The sequence below is a fragment of the Struthio camelus genome, chromosome 13, assembly GCF_040807025.1.
Source record: "Struthio camelus isolate bStrCam1 chromosome 13, bStrCam1.hap1, whole genome shotgun sequence".
NCBI classification, from domain to species: domain Eukaryota; kingdom Metazoa; phylum Chordata; class Aves; order Struthioniformes; family Struthionidae; genus Struthio; species Struthio camelus.
This window is the reverse complement of record NC_090954.1, coordinates 13,329,457-13,352,295: the sequence shown is the minus strand read 5'-3', so window position 1 is coordinate 13,352,295 and position 22,839 is coordinate 13,329,457. Positions and strand designations below refer to the sequence as shown.

General features: G+C 61.9%; 1 protein-coding gene across 6 annotated transcripts; it reads right to left on the bottom strand.

Moving 5' to 3' along the window:
- Positions 1–21,556, bottom strand: ANXA6 (annexin A6). 6 transcript variants are annotated; one of them, XM_068959396.1, is made up of 26 exons: positions 21,443–21,555; positions 17,759–17,819; positions 14,216–14,300; positions 13,803–13,897; positions 13,430–13,543; positions 13,251–13,341; positions 13,063–13,142; positions 12,920–12,976; positions 12,633–12,726; positions 12,092–12,187; positions 11,149–11,207; positions 10,557–10,679; positions 10,356–10,414; positions 9,576–9,654; positions 8,584–8,665; positions 8,274–8,368; positions 7,483–7,596; positions 6,236–6,326; positions 5,371–5,450; positions 5,081–5,134; positions 3,209–3,226; positions 2,243–2,339; positions 1,781–1,876; positions 1,353–1,411; positions 915–1,037; positions 1–369 (listed from the first exon to the last, which is right to left on the bottom strand). In XM_068959396.1, exons 2-26 carry the CDS (start codon positions 17,774–17,776, stop codon positions 310–312), a joined length of 2,019 nt encoding a protein of 672 aa, XP_068815497.1. In that variant the 5' UTR covers positions 17,777–17,819; positions 21,443–21,555; the 3' UTR covers positions 1–309. The 6 variants fall into 6 exon arrangements, with proteins under 6 accessions (XP_068815497.1, XP_068815496.1, XP_068815498.1 ...); XM_068959395.1 differs by lacking the exon at positions 21,443–21,555 and adding an exon at positions 21,103–21,241; XM_068959397.1 differs by lacking the exon at positions 21,443–21,555 and adding an exon at positions 18,422–18,440.
- Between the last annotated feature and the right edge of the window lie 1,283 nt (positions 21,557–22,839).

The window sequence follows — 22,839 nt, the reverse complement described above, 5'->3', positions numbered from 1 at the left end:
TATCAGCAACATCAAGGTTTTATTTTTGAGATTTAAAATTGTCTTTTCAGTCTAGGTAAGTTACTGGGTTAGTGGCACATTTGAGTATGAATCATTTTGCATTGAGACAGATATAATCCCCCTACACAGACCCCTCCCCGAGACTCCCCTGCTTGCAATGCGGTGCCATTTTCTAGCACAAAGTGGGGATCTTCCAAGGGGAATCGAGTGTCCCCTGAAGCCCCCAAAGCTGCAGTGACATCAAGGCTGTGTGCGCGCACGTGCTGGCTCAGACATGAAGGATGGGCTCCCACGGTGGTCCCGGACAGCCTAGTCCTCCCCCCCACACAGGGCCAGCAGAGCCTTGCGGTAGTCGCCGGAGGTGTCCTTCTGCAAGAGAAAAACCCACGTCGGAGAGAGCCACGCGCCGCTCTGGCCGCCCAGCGACCCCTGCCCGGGGAAGCGCAGCTCGCAGCGCGGACGGGAGCAGGACCTGCCGGCTGCCTTCCCAGCCCTAGAGGGGTGGCGGGAGCTGGTATTTCTACTGCAGGTGGCATGGAGACCCTGGTGAACTCTGGGGAGCTGAGCTACGAGCACGGCCCTTGCGTAGAGCTAGCTCAGGGCTCTCTACTGTGCTGGGGCATGGCGCAGGGCAGCCCTGGGGCGCGCAGGGCAGCCCTGGGGCACGCGGGCCGTAGCTCCATGCTGCAGCCACCCTGCAGCGATCTGCAAGGCAGATTTGGCCCTTCACAGCCAGACCCACTAAACCAGTGCTGTTTGGGGCTGGGTTTTCCTCCCAAGGCTGTGCTGCAGCCTCTGGGTGCCTGGGCCTGGCTCAGCACTGCTCCCAGCCCGAGGTCCACGCAAGGCTCAACACCTCCAGGGCTCAGAAAGACAAGCTGAGACGCCGGGGAGGGACGCCCGTGGGCCCTCACCTCGATCGTGTGGTGCAGCGATCTGTCGAACAGGTCTATGAACTCGCCCCGGATGTTGAGCAAGTCGATCTCGCTCCGGGAGATCATGATGCGGGTGAGGGTCCTCTCGTCCGTGCCGGCTCCCTGCAAAGGGGAGCTCAAACAAATAACCCTGGAGGGAGAGGGGTCCCGGGACCCTCCTGGTGTCTCCAACGTGGTCCAAGTCAGGGGCTCCCCTCAGACATGGCACTGGGCTTGCTGCCCATGAGACATGGACCTGCTGCATCCCCCACTAATCCCAGATGGCCATTCAAGTAATGACTTGAGCTAGCCTTGCTCCCATGGGGATAGCCGGAGGAGGCCAAACCCCATTTCTGCTGTGGGGTTGAATCAGAGCACCCAAAGGGCATCTACCTGCCATCACCCCCGCGACCTGACCCCAGAGGAGCCCATTTTCACCTTCATGGACTTGTAGAGCTTGTCGGCGAAGAAGGCCGGCTTGTTCTTCACACTCCGCACTGCAACACACAAAGAAGGGAGAGATGGTGGGCTCCCGGCCCTGCGGCACCCCAAGGGCACGGCCCAAGGGGCTCTGGCAAAGCTGCAGTAAACACCACTGGCCTGTCACAGAGGAGCTGCGTCCACCCTCTCACCCCTCCATTGGGCCAGCTGCAAAACCCTCCTCAGCTATAGGGCTGGCCCCACAGGACGGCCCCATAAACACCCCGATCCAGTGCTGTGCTGGGAACCTCCATGGCCTGAAGGCAATGGGATCAGGCAAGCAGCGTTGCCTTGGCAAAGGTGGGTGAAGGGGCTGCTGGCCGGGGCACCCTGCCTCGCCGAGCGGCCCCGAGGAAGCCTCTGAAGGGCACGTGCTGGGCACTGACCGATGGCCACGAATGCGTCCCTGACGTCTCCCGACATCCGCTTCTTGATGGCGTGCTCCACGTCATGGTTGGTCATTTTAATGAACTCCTGAAACACTAGGGATGGGCAAGAGGAGACAGTCACCGCTGAGCGGCTCCATCCCAGCCCCAGGGCCCTGGGGCAGTAGGACAGCAAGACACCCAAGAGCCCCAAGCCCTAAAAATGGAGACTTCTAGACTTCACAGGACCAGATTGGGTGCCACCTCGGGCAGCCTCAACCAGCCCACCCCAAATGCAACGCTGCACCATCTCCCCCAACACTCCTACTAGCGGACGGCTGATCCCCTCATCCCCACCACCGATGAGGACATGGGACCACCCCAGCCTCCCGCTGCCCGGGAGCCCCATCTGGCCCACCCGAGGGTTAATCGGAGCACCCGTGTCCCGGCCGAGGCCGGCAGTGGTGTGCGATGTGCTCCTACCTCTCCGGAGGTGGGGGTAGCTGCGGGTGCACAGGATGCTGAGGAAACGGGTCTCCAGGGAGTCGCTGGAGTCATTGCTGGAGACATCAGCGAGTTTCTGCAGGAGCAGCGCAGAGCGAAGAGGGGAGCAGGGGCAAGGGCATAACGGAGAGGGGCAAAGACGTCAAACAGCCCTTCCTGGGACAGCCAGTCCTGGACTCCCTCTTGCAAAGAGGTATTCTGCTCTTCGAAGGCTCCCCAGCCTTCCCCCCCACCCCCCGGGACCAAAAAAGGCATTTTCTGCTGGGGCTTTAGGAAAAACATACATAGGTGCGCACAGCTCTGTACACACCCACGAACATACATGCACACACACGTTACCTCTGAAAAAAGATGCTTCCCAGTTTTTATGAAAAAGCTGCGCAATACTAGCGGTTAGGATATTTTTTCTTCGTTTTGGGGTTATAAATATTGAACAGGCAATGCAAAGCTGCCAGAAGCAGAAACCACCCTCCACACCAGGTCATGTTAGCGCTGCCTGCGGGTGAAACTGCCGCCCTGGCTGGCGCTGGGCTCAGCAGGGACGCTGTACTCATTACACCCGCCGGGCTACTGCAGCAGAAAGTTGCCCCTTCCCCAGGTCCCCATGAGGCAGGGAAGCCTGGACCATGAACCCTCACCAGCAGCTGGTGGGCAGGATTGGTCCCCACCCAGCCATGCCAAGGGCGGGCGGCAGCTTGGCTCTCCCCCCCGCCCTCTGCGGCGCTGCGTCCGCCTGCCTGGCAGCGCTGCGGGGACAAGCCCTCGTGCCACCCTGCCTGTCACCACCCCATCCCGTCGTGAGGACCCCGATCAAGGGGGCATGTACTCCACAGCCGGAGGAGCCGCCAGCATAGGGATGCTCCTCTGGCCCCGGCCCGGCACCCGAGGCCTGGAGCATCCCCTTCAACATGCACAAGGTTGAGGAGCAAAAGGGCAGGCACTCACCAGGGTCTCAGCAACAACCTGGCAGAAAGAAAGAGAGAGACAGGAAGACAACAGGGTCAGAAGGTGCTGCACAACTTATATCCTTCCCTGACAAAGTGAGGGAAGCATTGCAAAAAAAAAAAAGAAAAACAAAAAAAAGATGTGTCCCCTGCTCCCCCACTTTCCCATGGGTGGCTGTGATCTTATGAGCCACCCATGTCCTTTTCCCATTTGGCCCCTGGCACCACTGGCTGCTGGGCACGTTGGCTAAGTAAAGTGAACCCCTCCAGACCCCGCAGGGTGCCTCCACGCTCCCGGGCAGAGTCTGCCGAGCCCTGGGGATGGGGGTGCTAGAAGGTCAAAGACCCCCGGTTGGTCCCTGGGATCATGGAATGGAAATCGTAGGCAGGGGCACTGAGGGAAAAGAGAGGGAGGGTGCTGGGGTGCAGAGGAGCCTGCGAACCCGGCCAAAGCCAAGGGCTCAGGGCTGGGGTAGCAGCTTTGTCTGCCGGCGCATGCTGGCTCAGACGGCGGCAGGAGGAGGGCAGGGGCCAAGTTTCTGACAAAATGCAGGAATGGTGCCAGCACAGCTAGTCCATCCAGCTAGAAAACATCCCTGTGTTTTTCATCCCTGGCTCTCTCTTTCTCTGCAGCAAGCGGGAGGCGAGCAGCAGCGCGGCAGCAGCGCGCGGCGGCACGCAGCCAGAGCAGCATCCGCTCCCTCTGCCGGCGGCGGCTCGCGGCGTTAGTGCAAGCGGCGCTGAAGCAGAGCAGCCAGGCGGGAGCGCAGGCGCTGCAGCCAGCTCGGAGAGGCGACAGGGGGGTTCCCAGGGCCAGGCCCTCGGTCTCAGGCACTGTGGAGTGATGCTCACCACAGAAACGGGCCCCTTGCCCACACCAAGCATCCCCCAGACACACGTCTTGCTGCACATCAAAGGAAAGCGAGGGGACAAGGTGCACCCAGGCCCCGTCCTGCCACGGCGCTGGCAGGCAGCCCCAGGGAGCAGGATGGTGGGCCACACTGTGGAGCACACAGCTGCCCAGGTCGCACCCAAAGCTGAGCTTTCTGGTCCCAGAGGTGCCTTTGCCTGCAGGCACAGGAACGGGAGCCCAAAGCACACAGTGCCGAGGGCCACGGTTCTCCTGGGCCTGAGAGGCACGGTTCTCTCCGGTTGCTCCGGAGGCAACGAGCCGGCCAGCGGGGCCCAACACCCCACTCCACCGTTTCTGCTTGCCTGGCTTTCCCCTTCCAGTCCTTGCTCGCTGCGGCCCAGTAAAGATGAGGGAGGTGGTTTGGGGGCTGGGGCTGCCATCCTGGGTGCTGGTGACATGAAGAGCATCGCTTAGGTTTCAGGGCTGCCCCACGCACAACAACAAGGTGGGTGACTCCTGCAGGCCTGCCCAAAGCAGCCTTTGAAGCTAAAGTGCCAAATTTTCGTGTTGCTGTGTGCTGCCAGACCCCAAAACGGCAGCTCTGCATAGCTAGTGGTGCAGCACCAGGAAGGCTCTGGGGACCAGGGCTGGGAGCTCCCCGGGCTGGACCCCAGCCTGCTCTCACGGTTTTCAGCCTCCACGTGCAGGGACCAACCTCTGCTAGCAGCAGAGGAGCCCAGGGCATCAACCAGGCTGTGGCAATCAGACCTGGCAGATTCATGGCCAAAGGTTTCACTTCACCTGGCATTTCTCCTTGGAGCTTTATAGAGACACTGCCTCAGGACCATTAGGTTCCTCAGGATGCTATTTCCAGACCAGGGGATGTAACGTTGTTGGTCTTTTACAGACAACCAGTAACACAGCATGGCCAGGTTGTCTAGCTCCCACTGAAGCTAGGAAGCCCTCAGGTGTTCCCAAATCCGGGCCCATTTGCACAGTAAGCTCCAATACAGTCCTTACCTTGGCATCTTCCTGAGCTTGCGTGAGGTTCGCTGGTCCTTCGTCACGGTTGCCCTGCGTTTCAAAACAAAAATCATGGAGCTAGGGAGCGAACAGCTCCAGGAGAGCCCCAACGATGGGAAGGCAAACAGGGTCCAGCAGCCCTGCCCAGCTGCTCAGCGATGCTCTGACTGTCCTCGCCTAAACGGCATCCTCACACGCCCCCGCCTGCCCCACGGCGACCCTCTCCCACGCGGCATAGCAGGGACACCACCCCTAGGGAGTGCGCCAATCGCGAGAGCTGCCCTCACCAGAGCCAGGGAGACGAGAATCCTCTTGAAATGCCCAGATGTGTCAGAGCTCAGGTCGTCTTCCAGGCGCTTGTGGTAGGCTGGGGAGAAAGGGGATTGCTGAGCCCTGCACCCAGGGTCTGGCTCCGCTTCCCACCCGCCAGCGCGTTTTGTGCCAGCAATGCCATGGGAACTGCTTGCACCTGCAGAGGGTGGCGGCCATCCTCTATCCTTTGCATCTCCAAAGCAGATGCCTCCACCGGATTTTTTCAGGCCCAGGGAAATGGGGATAAGCTCGACAGCTCTAATTCCCTGGACTAGAGCACAGTCTCCTATTCTGGGTGCTCGGGAAGGATGCGAAAGAGATCTCCGGGGAGAAAACTGCGGTGGCAGAGCTGGGTGGCTGAGCATTTCACCGTGACTTGGAGAGACCCTGGACCAGTGCGCTTCTGAGGGTTACCAGCCACAGAGATGTCTATTTAAAACAGAGGGGCTCTTGGGGAGACGAAGCTGAGAATTTAACTTTGATCTTGCAGCTCCTCTCGTTCCCTAGGGAGAAGGGGTCATGGACAGAAGAGGAAGAGAAAAGCGTGCGGTCTAGAGATGTGAAAAATGATAGGACAGAGATGTGTGGACTCCGGCCAGCCTCGTCCCACATTTCCACTGCTCTTTAGTGAAGGTTTGGGCCTGGGTTTTGCCTGGAAGGACTAAGGCACCTTCGCAGCATCAAGTCACGGATCCAGTCCAGAGATAGCAACGGTACCCTGAGTCCCGGCAAAGTGTCTCGTACAGCAGTAGAGCATTAAACATACTCTCTTCTCTTTGCCAGTCCCCAGGACCCTCAGTGTGCCCTGCACACTCCCCGCACTGCCTCCTGCTGCCGTACCTTGCTGATACGCCTCATTGATAGCCTTGATCTCCTGGTTGTTCCTCGTGGTCATGATTTCGATGAGGATGCTCTCGTCTGTGCCGGCCCCCTGGAAGAGAGTGGCGTGGTGTGGAGGGTGCTGTGGGGCTCAGCACAGGTCAGGGACGCCCTGGTTCTCCTGCATCACCCCACTAGTGCAAAGCAAGGAGGAGCTGCTCTGAGCCCAGTGCTGCATTGCTCTGAACATCTCTAGGTCACACGATCCCTCCCATCTCCATTTGCAACTGCTGCAGTGTGGCTGCCATGCAGGAACGCCTTGGGATTTATTTGGTCACTTCTAGGGTGTGCAAGTGACCCCCCCCCCCCCAGGTTACACAAAAAGGGGGGAGGGGTGGCCATGAAGACCAGATTTGCTCTGAGCCAGGTGGTGTCTATTACCTGCATGTTGCAGGCTCTGTTTCCCCTCTTTGCATAGCAGGACACAGTTGTCACGGTTGCAAGAATTAGCATCTGCAGCCTGCTTGGCTCTGCAGATCTGCAAGACCCCAGGCTGTGTCCTGCAACCTGGGCCACAGTTGAGCCTCAAGATGGCAAACCAGCTCAGGGATGAGTCCCTTTGCTCTCCAGCTTGAGCAGAAGCTCTAGGGATTTTTGAAGGGGAAGGTCTGTGGCTGCCACAGAAACTTTCTAGCGACCCATAGGCTGGGGGGAGCCAGCACCAAAGTTTCCAAGAGTGCTGCTGTCAGGGAGGGTCTCTGGCAGGGAGATGAAGGGTGTTCAGCCTTGACACCAGTGCAGGTCCTGCTAGCCTAGCTCAGTGCATAGCGCTGCTGCGCGTAGCTGGTTTGCATCCACGCTGGCTCTGCCCCCACTGCCTGGGCTGGTTGGCAGGGCACTGCCTCCTGCTGCAAAATGGGGATACTGCGCAAAGCAGCTCACGACCTGCTGAAAAGTTTTGTATAAAAGCTGGTGAGAGCACGCTGGCTGCAAACAAGCCAAACTGGGCCCCTAGCAGGTCTCAAGCACAAATCAGGCCTTTGTCTTGGTGCTTTCTGCTCTGCTTTCCTTTCGGGTGGGACATGAAGAGGCTGGTGGCGTGTGAAGCCCGGGCCAACTCACAGCCCCGGCTTGGCACGGTCCATAAGAGAGGGGACAAGTATGCCATCTTCCAGCACCTGCCCTGGCCCACAGGCAGGATGAACACAAACCCGAAATACTGTGTCATCCCCATGTGTTGAAGCTGGTCCTACAGGTGCTGCAATTACCTCCACAGCCTTCCTCAGCTGCTTGGCGTCGTACTGAGCCGGGGTCAGCATGAGTCCAAGGATCAGCTTTGCCAAACTGCCCGACAGCTCTGATTTCAGATCTGCCATCAGGTCCTGGAAAAGCGTTCAGGCATTAGGCTCAGCCTGTCCCCTGCTCCTTTGGCAGGGATGGGTCGGCTGAGGCAACGACAGGGAGGAAACAGGGGAAAACAGCATGGGATACCCACCCATGAGCAATGCAAGGAGAAATAAGAGCTATTCCCAATCCCCTCTGCCAGCAGGTAGTCATACAGAGGAAGAGTGGAGGGGAGAACGGAGAAGTGCATTTGACCAGCTCCTTAGAGCTGGAATCCCCGAAACCCTCGTGTTTCCTCCTATAGAACAGGAGTACTATTCCTCATGCCGGATGCAACCCACATGTCCCTGACCGCAGCAAAGAGACCCTCTTGCTTGGAGGTGAGACACACCTGGGCAGCCCCTCAGGACTGTTGCAAATTACGTTTTGGGGGGTGGCTCTGGGGACAGCCTAGCTCTGGAGTCCTCCATGCAGGACCCAGGACCTTATAAGCAAAGGGGGATGGATGCACTCGCCTTGGGTTGGCAGTGCACCCAAAATGGGAGGCCACTTTGAAAACTCAGTCTTCCTCAGGGAAGAGACATTACGGGACAAAGCAAGGCTCCTGGACTCCCCTCTCCTTCCTCAGGCAGGATTTTTTCAGCAAAGGGCAGGTATCAGAGCGAGAGGACACCGGCAGAAGGAAGCAAGTGTGGTGAGAGAGGGGCAGCATTACCCTGCCGTAGTGAGCCTTGTACGCCTTTATGATCTGCTGCCTCTGGGCGTTGCTCCTCTGGGTGAGGACGTCAATGACGGCCCCTTCGTCTGTGCCTGCAACGACAGCAGCGATGCCACAGAGAGCCGCAAGCCACAGCCCCCAGGGCTCTGTGCCAGGCTGGCCAGGAGGGCACACAGAGCCATGTGCCTTTTTGCAGCCCTGCTTGGGCCAGGAGGGGTTTTCAGCTCCCTGGTCCACCACAGAGCGTCTCCCCCAGGGGGCCAGGGGACGCGGGCTCGCCAGCGCTGCGCACGCGACACCCACTTACCCAGCCCCTTCATCGCCTTCCTGAGCACCTGCGCGTCACCGTCGTCGTTGAAGTTTCCCACGGGGTGCACGGTTCCTTGCAGCTGTGGAGGCACAGAGGGGTTTTAGGTTTGCTCCCGAGGCAGGCGAGGGAGGCAAGGAGGGAAGGTGCCAACTGGCAAGCCGAGGCCAAAGCAGGTGGTGAGTTAGTGCATGCGCCAGGGCTCAATGCGGATGTGCCCTCACTGCCACCCTTCCATAGCCAGGCCAGCGGAGGCTGGAGAGGAGATGGCAGCGGACACTAGCATCTCAGTGTGGTGCTCGGTGCAATACCCTTCTCCCCAACTGCTGACATGCTTCTGCTGGGTTTGATTGCATTGTTTTAGAGCCAAAAAGGGAGTCACTGAAAGGATTCCTGGTCCTTCCTCCAGTCAGGTGTAATTCTGCCCTCCTAGGTCGTCGCACAACTTCTAGCAAGGTTAACAGGGAGCTTTGCCTTGCACACTGCACCCAGGGGGCTTTTCTACCCATCTCTTCCTATCGCCTGCAGCCAGACAAACACCCTTCCATATGCCTCCCTGCTGCATGCTCAGTGCACGCTCCTGGGGCACAAGGGCTGGCAGGGCTCCCACCAGCCATGCCTCTGGCCCTGGCTTCGGTGCGGGCTGCCCACGAGGAGCTCAGCCGTGGAAGGGTGATGTCTCTGCTGCGTGCCGAAGCCTAGGCTGTTCGTGATGCATTGCACAGACATGCAGTGCCTGCTGTCTCAGCAAGATCAGGCTTTAGAAACGGGAAGGTCTGGTTAGTGGAGACCACGGCACTGCTGCGGTTACGTCACACCAACCTCATGCCCAGCACCAGAGAAGAGCTAAAGGTCTCAAGAAAAGCCAGAGAGCAAGAGGCAGAGGGGAGGCCCCTTGGCAGGCCCCGGGCACGCGGAGAGGAGAAGCAGTGATTTCCAAGCTGGCGGGGAGCGGAGCCAGGGACGGAGGCAGGAGAGGAGGGGGTGCTGACCTCTACTTTAGCCACTGCACTAAGCTCCCACATCCGGTAGGCCACCTGCGCCGCTTCGGGGAAGAACTCACCTGCAGCACTGCAATGGGAGGGCAAGGACACAAGGACAGTGAGCGACGGGGCGGGCGCACACAGCACGGGGCAGCCAGTGCTGCCAGCCAGCCCGCGCTGCCAGCCAGCCCGCGGGCGCCGCTGCCTGCTGCCCCAGCCTGGGGCCGAGCCGCTGGCTCTGGCCCCGCCACAGAGCAGCCTTGCAACCCATCCTGCTCCACCGCTCGCGGTGCCAGTGGCAGAGGGGCTGGCAATGGTGCAAGGGGCATCGCACACCCGTCATCTGTGCTAGGGGAAGCAGGCAGCCTGTGGAGGGAGCCCTGGGAACAAGGGGGAAGCAGGCATTAAACTGCCCCTGCTGCCCCTCTGGAGCATCCTCCCTCCAAGCTTCCCTTTCGCGACCTCTCAGCCTCAGGGACAGGAAGGTGCGCAGCCCCTCTCACCACCTGCCCCGGCCCCCCCACCTCTGCGGGGCTGCCCCCATGTGCCAGGGAGGGATACGGTGCTGTGGTTTGCCACGCAGAGGGGCCACACAGCCCTCCACACTGAGCTGCTCCCATTGCAAGCGCTGGCGGTCCTGCCCGGCTCCCGGTCTGGAGCGAAACCTGCCAGCGTGGTGCTCCACCAGGCTCCGCAGGAGGCCAGATTTGCGCCCAGCACCCAGGGCAGCCCCAAGGGGACCCAGAGGGACAGTCCAAAGGAAAGAAAGGCAGCGACAGGCACTCTTACTCATCATCTCCTCCACACAGCTTCAGCAGGGCCTTCTTGTACTCGCCAGATGTGTCTTCCTAGAAAGACAGTCAAGGATGGAGACTCACGCACAGCAGGGCTGGGCAGGGTGTTCAGCCCTCCTGGGTGCGCTAGTGTCAGGAGGAGAACAGCGCTAGCAGGAGTTTCGTGGATGATGGTGAGGAACGCCCTAACGTTTACCTTTATCATGTTGTAGAGAGATTTCTCGTACTTGGTCCTGAACACCTCCCGGATGTCCAGCATGTCAATCTCGCTGCGAGAGACCATGATGCGGATCAGCGTGTTGTCCCTTGTGCCCAGCCCCTGCAGTGGATGAGTCCCAGGATCAAGCCTTGGAATAGCAAATGGTGAGGGCTGGGCAGCCCACTTGGCCCTGCCACGGGCCTGGCCCCAGGGGACTAACCCGAGGAGGTCGCTCGGCCCATCAGATCTAGGGCCCTTTATCAGATTTCCACCCAGTCCCAGGTGAATGAAGAAGTGCTTTGGAGGTTTCCTCTGCTGGAGATGACTTTGTGTCTACCCTGCAGTGCAGGCGAGCGGAGGACCCCAGAGTCATATAGGTCCTGTCTTCACAGACAGGCTATCCGCCTGCCCTATAGCATCCACCCCACTGCTGGCACGCCGCGGTGTGGGGCAGGGAAGAGAGACCTGCAGGGCTCCTCGTGGGCTCTAAGGAACAGGGCTTGCACTTCGTGGGCAGAGCTTTCCTCTGCTCTGCTCCCCCAGAGCTGCGAAGGAGCCTCGCGGCTCTGAAAGGGGGCAATCCACTCACCTTCATGGCCTTGTGCAGCCTTTCAGCAAAATACTCTGCTGTGCTTCTGATGCACTTCACTGCGGGGGTGGGGGGGAAGGAAACGGAGGCAAGGTGAGAGGCTGAGAAGCTGTCAGACTGCTCGTGCCCTGGCCCCTGATCCGGGGACATCAGGCAGCGCTCCGCGCCTCCGAGCTCCCGTTCCCTTCTCCTGGCCCGAGCCTCTCGGTCACCACGTTTACCATCACCACCCATCCTCCTCCTAGCTGTCTGCTTCCACTGGCTTTCCTGGAGCAGCCCTCGGTGCCTCCCCTGAACGACTGTATCTACCCACCATCCTGAGGTGTTCCCTACGCAGCCGTGTGCTTCGCTGTGCCTCAGACTCTGCATTTATCGGTTGCTACCATTAGCTATAAATCAGCGTGGCATCGGGCACTGCCGTGGGCTGGTCCAAGGGGGACCTTCCCTGCAGGAGGAGCTTTTCATCTCTTGTCCATTTGCAGCCTTTACACCAATGACAATACGGACATATGAGCGTTTGCTGGTTCCTGGCCCTCAACTCACGCAGTGGGAGCACTGACAGCCCAGCAACAGCAGGGAATGGCAAGAATATCTGCGGGTTCGCTGGGAGGCTCATGGGGCGACTACCTTTAAACGCTCATGGCACGTGGTGGGAACGGCACAGAACGACCAGTTTTAGGTGTGAACGACTATTTATCATGAATGCTGTCTGAACCAGTCCCCAGGATAGGCATCTCTACATCTTCATACTCTACTCTGAGAGTTCAGGCTGCTCTTCACACACATCCCTCCCAAGAGTGCACGCCCAGATTTGAGCTACCTAAAACCAGGCACAGTTGAAACAGCGGAATCGGCCCCACCGACTCTTTCTTTAAGACCTCACATCCCCAGCAAGGCAAATAATGCGCTTTCGTAGCACCCCTGACCACTGGGGCTGACTTACCCACTGCCAGCATCAACTTTTCAAAGTCACCAGACAGCTCTCCCCGGATGCTCCTCTCAATCGGCTTCCCCGAAATCTTCAGGTACTCGTCAAAGACTGCAGAGCACAAGTGGGACAAGGCCCTGGCTGAGCCCTCCCGAAATGGCCCACGCATGCTGGCAAGAGCCGGGCAGCCCCCTTGGGGGACTCGAGGCCCTCTGCAGCAGGGCGTCCTGGGGACTTAGGTGTCCCAGCACTGCACGTGCACATGGCAAAGGTGGCCCCGGGCATGCCACGGCTGCAGGGTGAAGCAGGGTGCCTGCTCTCCCGCTTTGGGTGCCTGTCCAGCCAAGTGAGCCACTTGGGGACTTGCAGGGCACCCACCTGGGGCTCAGCTGACAGCAAGGATGTCCTCACCACTACAGACAAAAACATGGCACTTGGCTGGCAGATGACGAAGCCCCGGGCACCCAGGTGTCCAGCCAGGTGGGCTCGACAGGAGGAGCTGCCCAAACCCTGCAGCTACCCTCACCCCAGCCCTGAACTCATAGTAGATACTCACCCAAGCGGAGGTGTTGCTTGCTTCGCCGGCCCAGGATGTAGATGAACTGGGCCTCGTCAGTGCCCCATTTCATCTCGCCAGCTTCCAGGAGGTCCTTGTGGGATGGGGAAGATGGCAGAGAGAGACCAAGTCATGGTGCTGTTCGCACTGGGCTCTGCAAGAGCACAGGTGCCCTCGGCATCCACCACGTCTCACAGCCTCGGGGCTGGACTGTCCCAGCACGACCAGTGCCTCCATCCCACTCCTGCCTGGATGCCACCCCATCCCAGTGACCCACCAGGCCTCACCCTGGCATCCTGCTCCACCAGGTCCTCGCTCACCACGTCGTCCTCCTCCCTGGTGCCCTGTGGGACAGACACTGGCTCAGCCCTGCTTGGCCCCCTTGGCCACCACCAAGCTGTGCAGGACAGGGGAGCCCGGCTGGACCTACCTGAAGCAGAACAACAAGCATCTTCTTGAAGTGGCCCGATGTATCTCCAACGATGTCAGCCTCCAGGTCCCTCTCATAGGCTGGTGGGAGGAGGAGAGGTCAGGGCATGGAGCCAGATCCCCTTAACTCTGCCCCTTGCCCTGGCCTGAGGGGACACAGTGTACACCCTGCCTATCCCCAGCTCTCACCATCTTTGTAGGCAGCCACCAGGTCATGGATCTCCTGGTTGGTGCGGGAGGCGAGGATCTCAATCAAACACTTCTCGTCAGTGCCGATGCCCTGCGGGAAGAGATGAGGCCCTGTGAGCCGCAGGGCAAGCCAGGGCGGCCATGGAGAGGGCTCCGCCGGCGCTGCCCCCACCCCTTACCGCGATGGCATCTTTGATCTCCTTGGCGTCACTGTAGGCGGGGGGCCGCATCAGGCTCACAATCAGCCGCTCAAACTTCCCCGTCAGCTCATACTTGAGGTCTGCGATAAGATCCTGGTGGAGAGAGGGAGAAAAGGACTGAGACAAGCCAGCTCCCACCTGCAGGGAGTAGCAGATCCTGTTGCTGGCCTGGGAGGGCATCTCGGCTCTGCAGGGCTCTGGGAGGACCGGGGCTGCGAAGCCTTTCCTCCGTCACAGGTTGTGTGGCTCGGGGCTGGGGAGCTACAGGACCCCAGCGTGGGCTTGTCGGGAGAGCTGCTGCCAGCCTGCAGTGGTGGTGGCGGTGCGGACTGGCGGGTGTTTCTGCTGTTACCTTCCCGTAGAGAGACTTGTAGGCTTGGCAGATCTCCACTCGCTGCTTATTGCTTCTGGACGTGATGAGGTCCAGGATGGCCTCCTTGTCACTGCCTGCAGGAGAGAGCCTGACAGTCACATTTGGTCTTGCCCCCCGCATCTGGGCTCGTCTTAAAGATTCTGCTGTGCCCAAAGATGTGTCCGACTCTGGGGTGGGAGGAGAAACACGAGGGGCAGAGCCAAGGGGCAATGCCTGCTGGGCTCTGGTGCTGGTGGGGAGCAAAGGGGAACCAGGAAAAGTCCTGGCGTGCTGCTGAAATAGACAGCTGAAAAGGTGGCAACGCAGGATGCTCAGCCACGCAAGGGGTCAGCCCAAAGGACTAGGGGACATCAGGGTAACCCTGGGGTGATGATTGGGAGGAGCATCCATACCAAATCCCTTCATGGCATTGTACAAGGCCTCTGCGTCCTGGTTGGCATCAAAGCCTGGGAAATCCTTCACTGACCCCCTGTAGACCTAGGAGAAAGGAGATAAGAAAATGAAAGGAGAAAAAGATATTCCCATAGCTCCATCCCCCTCTCCCAGCTGGGTCCAGCTTGGACAACAGGACAGAAAAAAGTGGTAAAAGAGAAGCCAAAAGGTGGAGCCAAAAGATGGCGAGCAGGAGCGGGGTGAGATCAGCTCCCGTTTCAGGCTCTCTGAAGGCAAAACTTAGCTTGAAACAAACATTTGTTCCTCTCTTCAATTACTTCCTCTCTCATTTGTTATCCAGTGTAAATTGTTTGCATTCCAGGTCATTGTAGTACATGACCTTCCCTCTCTTATCTCAGTGGCATTGTTCTTTATTTGCCCATTGTACCATGCGTTTAAAAGTTAAACACAATCCTCCTCATCCACGTCAGCAAGAGCTGAGTTTTGGAAGAAGATTTCTTGAACACTTTTGGTTCCTAGCTGGGAAGAGAGAGACTGCGGGGAGAGACTTTCCCAGGAGCCTACGAAATCCCCTGGGTTGGCATCACCCAGTTCACTCTGGCTGCTCCTCTGCACCTTTGGGGCTGTCAAGCCTCTGCACAACGGATATGCCAGGAACAAGATTGTGCAAATGAAGACATAAGGGAAAAAGGGGCTGGGGTTCCCCCAGCATCTCTGACTTCCCTCCTTGCGCGTTAGCTCTGAAGCAGCTCACCCAGGGAATTTGCCCACGCACACCCAGGGCAGGAGCTCTGACTGGAAGTAACACGAGCCTGGGGTGGAAGCAGATCTGAAACCAGCTCGGCTCCATACCCCGGTGCCATCGTTTGCGGTAAGGATCTGAGACAGACATTGGAAAGCGCTGAACAGCAGAATTTCCTTAGCCGCTTTGCTGGGGAGCAGCAAAGGGAGCAGCAGGCTGCGAGCCAGAGCAAGCAGCTTCACTGAGCTGCTTCGGGAAACTCTGAACGTCCATCACCCAAGTCAATTTTTCTCACGTGCCAAGAAGGAATGCACATCTCCCAGGGCTCGCTCACTCAGGAGGAGCTGCTGGGATTGGTTAAAATCCCCGGGAGCTGCACAGGACTATTGTCAGCACTGGCATTTAAAGGCAGCTTGTCCCAAAAAAGGGCGGGAACCTGCAGCGCCAAATCCCAGGCAGGGCGAGAGCACCCAGCAATGAAGCCGAGGAGACGGGCAAGGGGGGAGTCCCGCTCCCGGATAGGGGCCTGCTGGCCGCCCAAGATCAGCTCTGCCGTTCCCTCCGGGCGCTCGGCCCCCGTGGCACGGCGGCGGGGCAGAGGGGTCGGCCCGCGGGAGCACCCCGGGCGCTGCAGCGCGGCCGGGAGCAGAGCCCCGGGGGCGAAGAGCCGCCCGCGCTGCAGCGCAACGGGGCAAGCAGGAGACGGGGAAAGGCTCTCCTTCCTCCACGAGACAACCTCCGGCGTTGGCACGCCCCACGGGCCCTCTCTGGAGGTGCTGCCAGCACTGCTGCGCCGCGCGGCGGCGGCGGCACGGTCCGGCACCAGGAGACCCTGGCCTCCGAGGTGCGGAGGGGGCCAGGCGGGGGCCTGCGGAGGCCGGGATCGTATTGCAGGTGATTCAGCGGGAGGCTGGATTTAGCCCCGCTTCCCGTAAGCTCCCAGAGCTGCCGGGCGTGCGAGTCGCTCAGAGGCTCCAGCAGCCGGAGGGGACGAGGGGGGGCCGGAGGGCGCCGCCAGAGGGGGCTGGCAGGCAGGTCTGCGCCCTGGTTAAACAGGGACGAGGAGCAGGGCCGGGCTCCCACCAAGCCCCCTGCCAGCGCCGCTGGCCGAGCAGCCTCCCCTCGGAGCACGAGCTGCCGCTGGGTAGGGGAAACTGAGGCAGGAGCTCAACACTGGGCCTCACGCAGCGCGCCCCGCGCGCGGGGAGGGGGGAACAAGCCCCAGGGCGGCGCAGAAACGTCCTGCGGCCGCTGCGCCCTCCTCCCGCCCCCACCCCCCTTGCAGCTCTCAGACTTCAGCAGGGCTGTCTGCGAGCCCTCTGCCCTCCCCTCCTCCAGCCTCCGCGCCGCGACAGCCCGCCGGGGGCCGGGAACTAAAAATAGGCCAGGCTGGGGGGGGGGGGGGGGCGGGAGGGCGGAGGCAAAATTCCCTGCGAGGCTTCGCTGTCTCCTCTCCGCCCGCAGCGCAGCCGCTGGGGCCCCCGCACTTCTTCCCCAGCCCTGCGGCCCTCAGCCGGCTCCCCTCCTGCGCGGGGGGCCCCCGAGGGGTGCCGGGCGTCCCCGCGACGGACGGGGGCGACGCCGACCCTCCTGCGCGCAGCCCTGCGTGCCGGGCAGGCAAAGCCTCGGCTCTCTGCCAGCACTGCTGCCAGCGGGATGCCCAGCCGTGCCGTGCCTCAGTTTCCCCACCCAGAGGGGACCGGCCCCTCGGGCGGGCGGGAAGCACAAGCTGTGGGTATCCGAGCTGAGCGGTTACTGCCCGCTCTCCTGAGGGAACGGGAAACGGAGCCTGGCCCAAGGGGCAGAGAAGGGGTCGGCGTTGGGGACGGCTGGGACGCCCCTGCCCGCGGCCGAGCCAGCCGGTACCCGCGGGCAGGGCGCGCTCCCGCGCAGCTGCCCGCCGCAGCCGCGGGTTTTCCAGCCACGCCGAGACGTCTTCCTGGCTGCGAGGGGGCACGCGCTTCCCGAGCTGCCAGATGGCAGGTTGCACAGGCACCCGCGCCTGGAGGGAAGCGAAATTTGGGGCCCCTCACAGAGAAAAGCCAGGCTGGGAGGGGAGAGGGAACGGCCTCGGGCCTCTCCGCAGGGCTGGGAGGGCAGGAGTCGGGGCTCTCCTCCTAACCCGAGCGGGCCCACGCACGGGGCCGACCTCCGCCACGGCCAGGGCTGCCCCCGGCACGCGCGCCCCCTCGCCCCGGCTCCTGCCCCGTCCCAGCAGGGGCTGCCCTGGGCGAGGGCTTTGCAGGAGCCGGGAACCCCCTGCCCCACGCACGGCCTGGGCCAGCGCAGGCCCCGTTCCCCTGAGACCGTCACCGCATCAGTTCACGCGTGGGCAACTGCAATCCAAACGGGGCTGCACTGCTTACTGCAGGCCCGCGCACGGGGCTCTCGAGCCATCTCTGCCCTCCTACACCCCAAATCCCTGGTGCAACGCCCGCTTTCCTCCCCTTCCCAGAGCCCCACTTCTCTCTCCCGTCCTGCTTTGTTCCCAAAGGGACTTTCGCGCCTCCTTCCCCGCCTCTTCCCAGCTCCCTCGGCCCCGGCGCGCTAGCACGTCCCCCCGTCCGCTCCGCGTCCCTACGGAGCCGGCTGGAGAGGGAGCAACGTAAACATGCTCCGTCCGGGGCAGGATCTCACCCCGCACCCGTCACCGCCGCGAGCCGGAGCCGCTGTCCCGGCCCCGAGCCACGGCCTGCCCTGCAGCAGGGGCCTCCGAGCCGGGTAGGGCGTCCCGGCGGAAGCGGAGGCAGCCCCGGGAGCTGGCCCTGCCCCAGCGCCTATAGGGCAGGCTGCGCCGTACCTTTCCTTTGGGTGCCATGGCTTCTGCAGCTGGAAATCACCGGCGCCAAGGGGAGAAGGAGCTGCGGGAGGAAAAACAAACAGGCAGACGTGAGCTGCAGCATCTTCGCGCGCGCGGTCGCGCTGACGGCGGGTGGCCAGGCGCCGCGCAGCTCCCTCCCTCGGCCGTCTCCCGAGCCCGGGAGAGCTGAGGACTCCTCGGTCCCCTCTCCGAGGGCCACGCGTCAGAGCGGGGACGGGGCTCTCGGGGCTGGCTGTGGGGCTTGGCTCCGAGCGGCCCCGGCGTCTGCTGCGCTGACACACAGCAGTTTCCCCAGCACTTGCGTCCCGCGTCCCGCTCCGCTCCAGCGGGTCTACCGAGGGCCCCTCGCAAGCAATACACGGGGAGCGCAAATCTAGCCAGCGCTGCGGCAAGGAGCGCTGGGATGGCTGGGGGGGCCGGATGCTCTGCAGAGCGGAGGCCCTTCGCTGCTGGCGCCGGTTCAGGGATCCCGGGAGCAGCAGCAGCAGAAACGCGAGCGGAGGTCGGCCCCCGCGCAGCTTCCTGGCAGCGCAACGCTAGGCAGCCGGCACCGAGAGAAATCACGAGGGGAAGAAAGTGCTGAATATGTGGAAATGGGCTGAGTATCCTCCGCAGGAACAGGGCCGGCAGCGCGCTGCTGACCCTCCGCGCTGCACCCCGGGGTCCCGGCGGGGGCGGCAGCGCGCGGGAGCTCCCCAGCCCTCGGGGCTGCCCCGGCTTCAGCGGCTGCTGGGGAAAATCCCGCTGCACCGGGACCGGCAGCCCCAGGCGGCTCCCTGCAAGGTCCTGCTGGCTTTATCTGAGTTTCAGTGCGCCGACTCGAGCTCTGATAGCAGAGCAGAGCCCAGGAAACACGGCTCGGTTTCCAGGACAACTCGCAGATTGTTTTCTAACATCAAGCACCATTTATAGCTAATAATGTACCGCGGCGTGGGCCGGCCCTGCCCCCCAACGGAGAAAGTCCCCAAAGAGGATGGTTTGCGCCGAGAGCTCAGAGCTGGCGGAAGGAGAGAAACAGCTGGAAAATGGAGCGCAGCCACGAATGAATCTCCTAAGCGTCATCCGAGCCGCTCGGCTTCTCCAGCTAGGAGTCACATCCCCCACTCCCGCTGCGAGCCAGGCTCGGCCGCCGTCCTCGACACGTTGCAAGGAAACACAAGGCGCAGCGGGTGTTCTGCACCAAAAAGGGGTGAGGGGGTTTCTGCCCCAAGCAGAGCTGAACTTCGTGCCAGCGAACGACTGCAGCGGGGAAAATATATATAGCACAGGAACCTCCCTGGCATCGCTCCATATCGCTGCAACGGGGAGGCTGCGAGCAGCCAAGGAGAGGCGCCGCCGGGGAGGTCAGCACCAGACAAGCGCCTCTGCTCAGGGAAGGTAGATTTCTGGCCCTGAGCACCACGCGGGCACCCTTGCTGACAGGAGGAAGTTTTCCTGGGAACCAGAGCAGCATTTGCTTCCCCGTTGCCCTTCCTTTTTTAGCTGGGGAGGCTGCAAGCCTCAGCTCCCGGCTCAGCACAGGCTGCGAGCACCCGAGGGCGGCCGGAGAGCCTCGGCGTCCCCCGTGCACAGCCTGGGGCTGCACTGCGGACCGGCTGCTGGGCGCGTGCCAGGCGCAGAAGGATCCCGCAGCCCCCAGGAGCGGGCTGCTGGGCATCGAGCCCACACGGTCCCCCCAGGCTGAGCCACTTGCAGTGGGCTGGGGAACAAAATGCTGCTCTCAGAGGCTGCAACCCCCCCAGGGAGCTCCTGGCCTGCTATACTACACCCTTTTCTGCCCAGATGAGGAAGTGGCAGGGCAAAGTCAAGAGGAGCGTGGAGGTCTGGGCAGCTGCAGAGGGACGCAGCTGCCCAGGGCCAGCACCTGCTGGGCCTCCACATACCAAGAGAGCCTTTCGATGCGCTTGCTGAGCCCCGGTCCCACCCTGCTGCGTCAGGAGGCCCAGGGAGCCTGTACGCTGCTGCAGACCAGCAGCCCCGTGCCTTCCAGGAAATGCAGAAAGCTGAGTCCAGCACAGCTTCCCTGCCTCCTTCCCTCTCGTTCTGCATGCAACAATGGGGCTGAGACCACCCAACTCATCTCAGCAGTGGCCGAAAATCCCCTACACCCTAAACCGGATCCAGCCTGCCCCTCTGTCCCCTGCCTCCATGAGAGGCTGCTTTTGAGGCCAGCCATGTGGCTGATTGCTCCTGACCGTGGCGAGACCTTTGCAGAGGCCCAGCTCTGCCCTTGAAAGCAGGTGAACCCGCGGCCAGCTTGGGAAGGACATCCCGGAGCCGCCTGGGCTCTGGCGGACAAACGCAGGCCACCGATGGGACAGGTGACGACACCCATAGGCCATCCGGCTCCTGGACCCCGGGCAGCGGGTTATCCCCAGCTCCATGCACCTCGTGATCTGGGGCGGACAGAGAGGTGTGGGCAGCTGCAGGAACCCCCAAAGGATTTACAGAGCCAGTCCCGGGCATCGTCCCCCAGCCCTCTCAGCCCTTTCCAGAACGAATAAGCTTTGCAGAAGGAACCTTTCCAAAAAGCATGTTTTGTGCCCACAGCTTGTACCCCGCCTGCGTCCTGCTGCAGCCCGCCAGCCTCTCCAAAGCCCCAGCCCGGTATGGCTTTGGGCTGCCGTTACTTTCAAAGGCCTCGTCCCTGCACCCAGGAGCTATTTTTTGCAGGCTTTGGCAGGCTCCTTTGTGGGTGGCAAGCAGAGCCCGTGGCGCGGAGGGAGCCGGGTCCCCTCAAGCGCCATGGAGGACTGGACACACCCAGCAGCCTGCCTACATCCTGCTCGCAGCCCAGAAAAGCATCCTTAAAAACAGGGAGGAAAGGGCTCCCCCAACCGAAGCAATGGACGTCTCCAAAAAAAAAACCCTTTCCCCCTCCCCAAGCAGCAAAAAAAGTCCCCCTGCCCCATTTAGACCCATGCGCGTTTATAACACGGCGCAGTACGTTTCCCCGGGCAAAATTTCCTGGGTGACAGAGAGGGACTTCTCTCCTCGGGGAGCGCAGCTCTGAGCGCTTCATCGAGGCGAGGGGCGCCGCCGCGGCACGGCCGGAGCCGCTCCGCACCCCGCGCCCCGCTCCGCACCCCGCGCCCCGCACCCCGCGGCCAAGCTTGCCGACCCTTTCGTGAAACAGGAATGATTTTTTTCCAGGACACGGGGCTAAGCTGCGGCCCTCCCCCGCCGCCGGGGCCGCCGCCCCTCTGCGGCAGCCTCCGTTAGCTTTGCTCGCTACCCAGGCGGAGCCTTCCTCCTTCTCCCCCTGCGGCCCGCAGCCGCCGGCGCGGTGCCCTCGCCCACCCGTCCCGTCCCGTCGCACTCACGCGCAGCCCGAGGCCTGTGCTGGCACTAGCGGGACCAGCCGGCCGCGCCGCTCGCCGCCCGTCCCTCCGCCGTGTGCGCCCGTCCTCGCCGAGCCCTGCCCTGCGCCGCCGCCGGTGGGCGCGTCACGGCTCCGCAGCCCTCCAATCCCCGCCGCCCGCCGGGGGTCAGCGCCGCGCCCCCCCCCGCCCAGCCCAGCCCGGCCCGGCCCGGCCCCGCGGATCCCCGCCCGCGCCCGGGGGGGGAAGGACCCCGCTGCCGCCCCGGGAAGCGCGGAGGCGCCGTGCCGCCGCGGGGGTTTGGGGGGCTGCGGAAGCGGGGGGGGGGGTAGGGGGGTCTGACCGAAAAGCGCCGCCGGTGCGTGCACGAGCTGCTGTGCCAGCGGGCGCGACGCAAGGAGCTAACGGGCATTGAACTTCAGCTGCGGAAATTCAGCCCTCGCCCCTCCCCGCGGCTTCCTGGCCAACGCCGGGGCGTTCGGTGCCCCGCTGCCCCCCAGCCCGGCCCCTTCCCCGGGCATCGGGGCACCGGCCGCCCCGACGCCCGCTGCAGGCGCCGGGGGCGCTCGGCAAGGAGCACCCGCAGGGCAGGCGCCGAGTTGGCACGGGGCGCGCGAAGCGGGGAAGGGCAGCGAGGTGCATCCTCTCAGCACTGCAGCCTGCAGTTGCCCCGAGACCTTCCCCTCCCTCGGTAGCAGACGGAAAGATGAGAAAATCTTGCAGCAAAGCCAGGAGCGGAGACGCAGCTTTAGTCTCCCCAAGATGCTGGGGTGTTTTGGGGCAGGCTGTAGGGCCCCAGTGCCCAGCAGCCATTTCCTCTGTCACCTCATCCAGGTTAACCCTGCGTGCTCTTTCCCACATGTGTTTTCCCCAGCTAATGTAAACGCTGCAGTGGAAAGCACAGGCAATGGTGCCCATGACCTCATCTACACCCACAGGAGCAGATGAAACCAAGGGCCCTCCTTGAGGTGGTTAGGGAGGGAGCAGATGCTGAAATAAAACCCTTCAGCTATCCAAGCCCAGGTGGCACCCACTGACTGGAGCATCTCTCCAGGGCTGCAAAGCAGCCAGTGGGAAGGAGACTGGTAAGTGGTGGAGATGTCTCCATCGCAGGCAACTGCAAGTTTATAGCCGACTACCCCAATGCATCTCTTCCCCCAGCCGCCCTGGCCACCAGCACAAGCTGGTACTTTCTGCTGCTGTTGTTCCCCTCAAAGCAGCGGGGTGATGTTCCCACTGGCTGGCATTGGCGGGGGCACCCAGAGGCCTCACTCATGTGAGATGGTGTGGGCAACAAGCACCTCTTTGTTCACCCTGTGCTGCTCCCCTCCGCATGCTGCGGTGCAGGACAACAGCCCCGCTCTCCTTCTGGCTGCTGCAGAGCACAAGATGTACTAGTGCTGGCTGCCGCAGGGCACCCAGGATGTACTAGCCAGGTGGGTGTGCAGGGACATGGGAAACACAGGGCTGCCCGGCTCCAGTGGGGCCCTAGGTAGCTGCTACACCTTGCAACTGGGGCAGGACAGTCCCGTGGTTAGAGCAAGCACCCACAGCCCAGGTGCTCTAGGTCCTTCCCTGCCTGTAATCAGCTATTTCCTCATTGCTGATATCCCCCTTCCTCTTGCTCCTTGCAAAATTTCATAGCAACTGAAGATTGAAGAGTGCTAGACCTTGCACTCTGCTCTATATTGCAGCTCCTCCATAGCCAAAGGGATTTGTGGCCCTAAACATCATGACAAA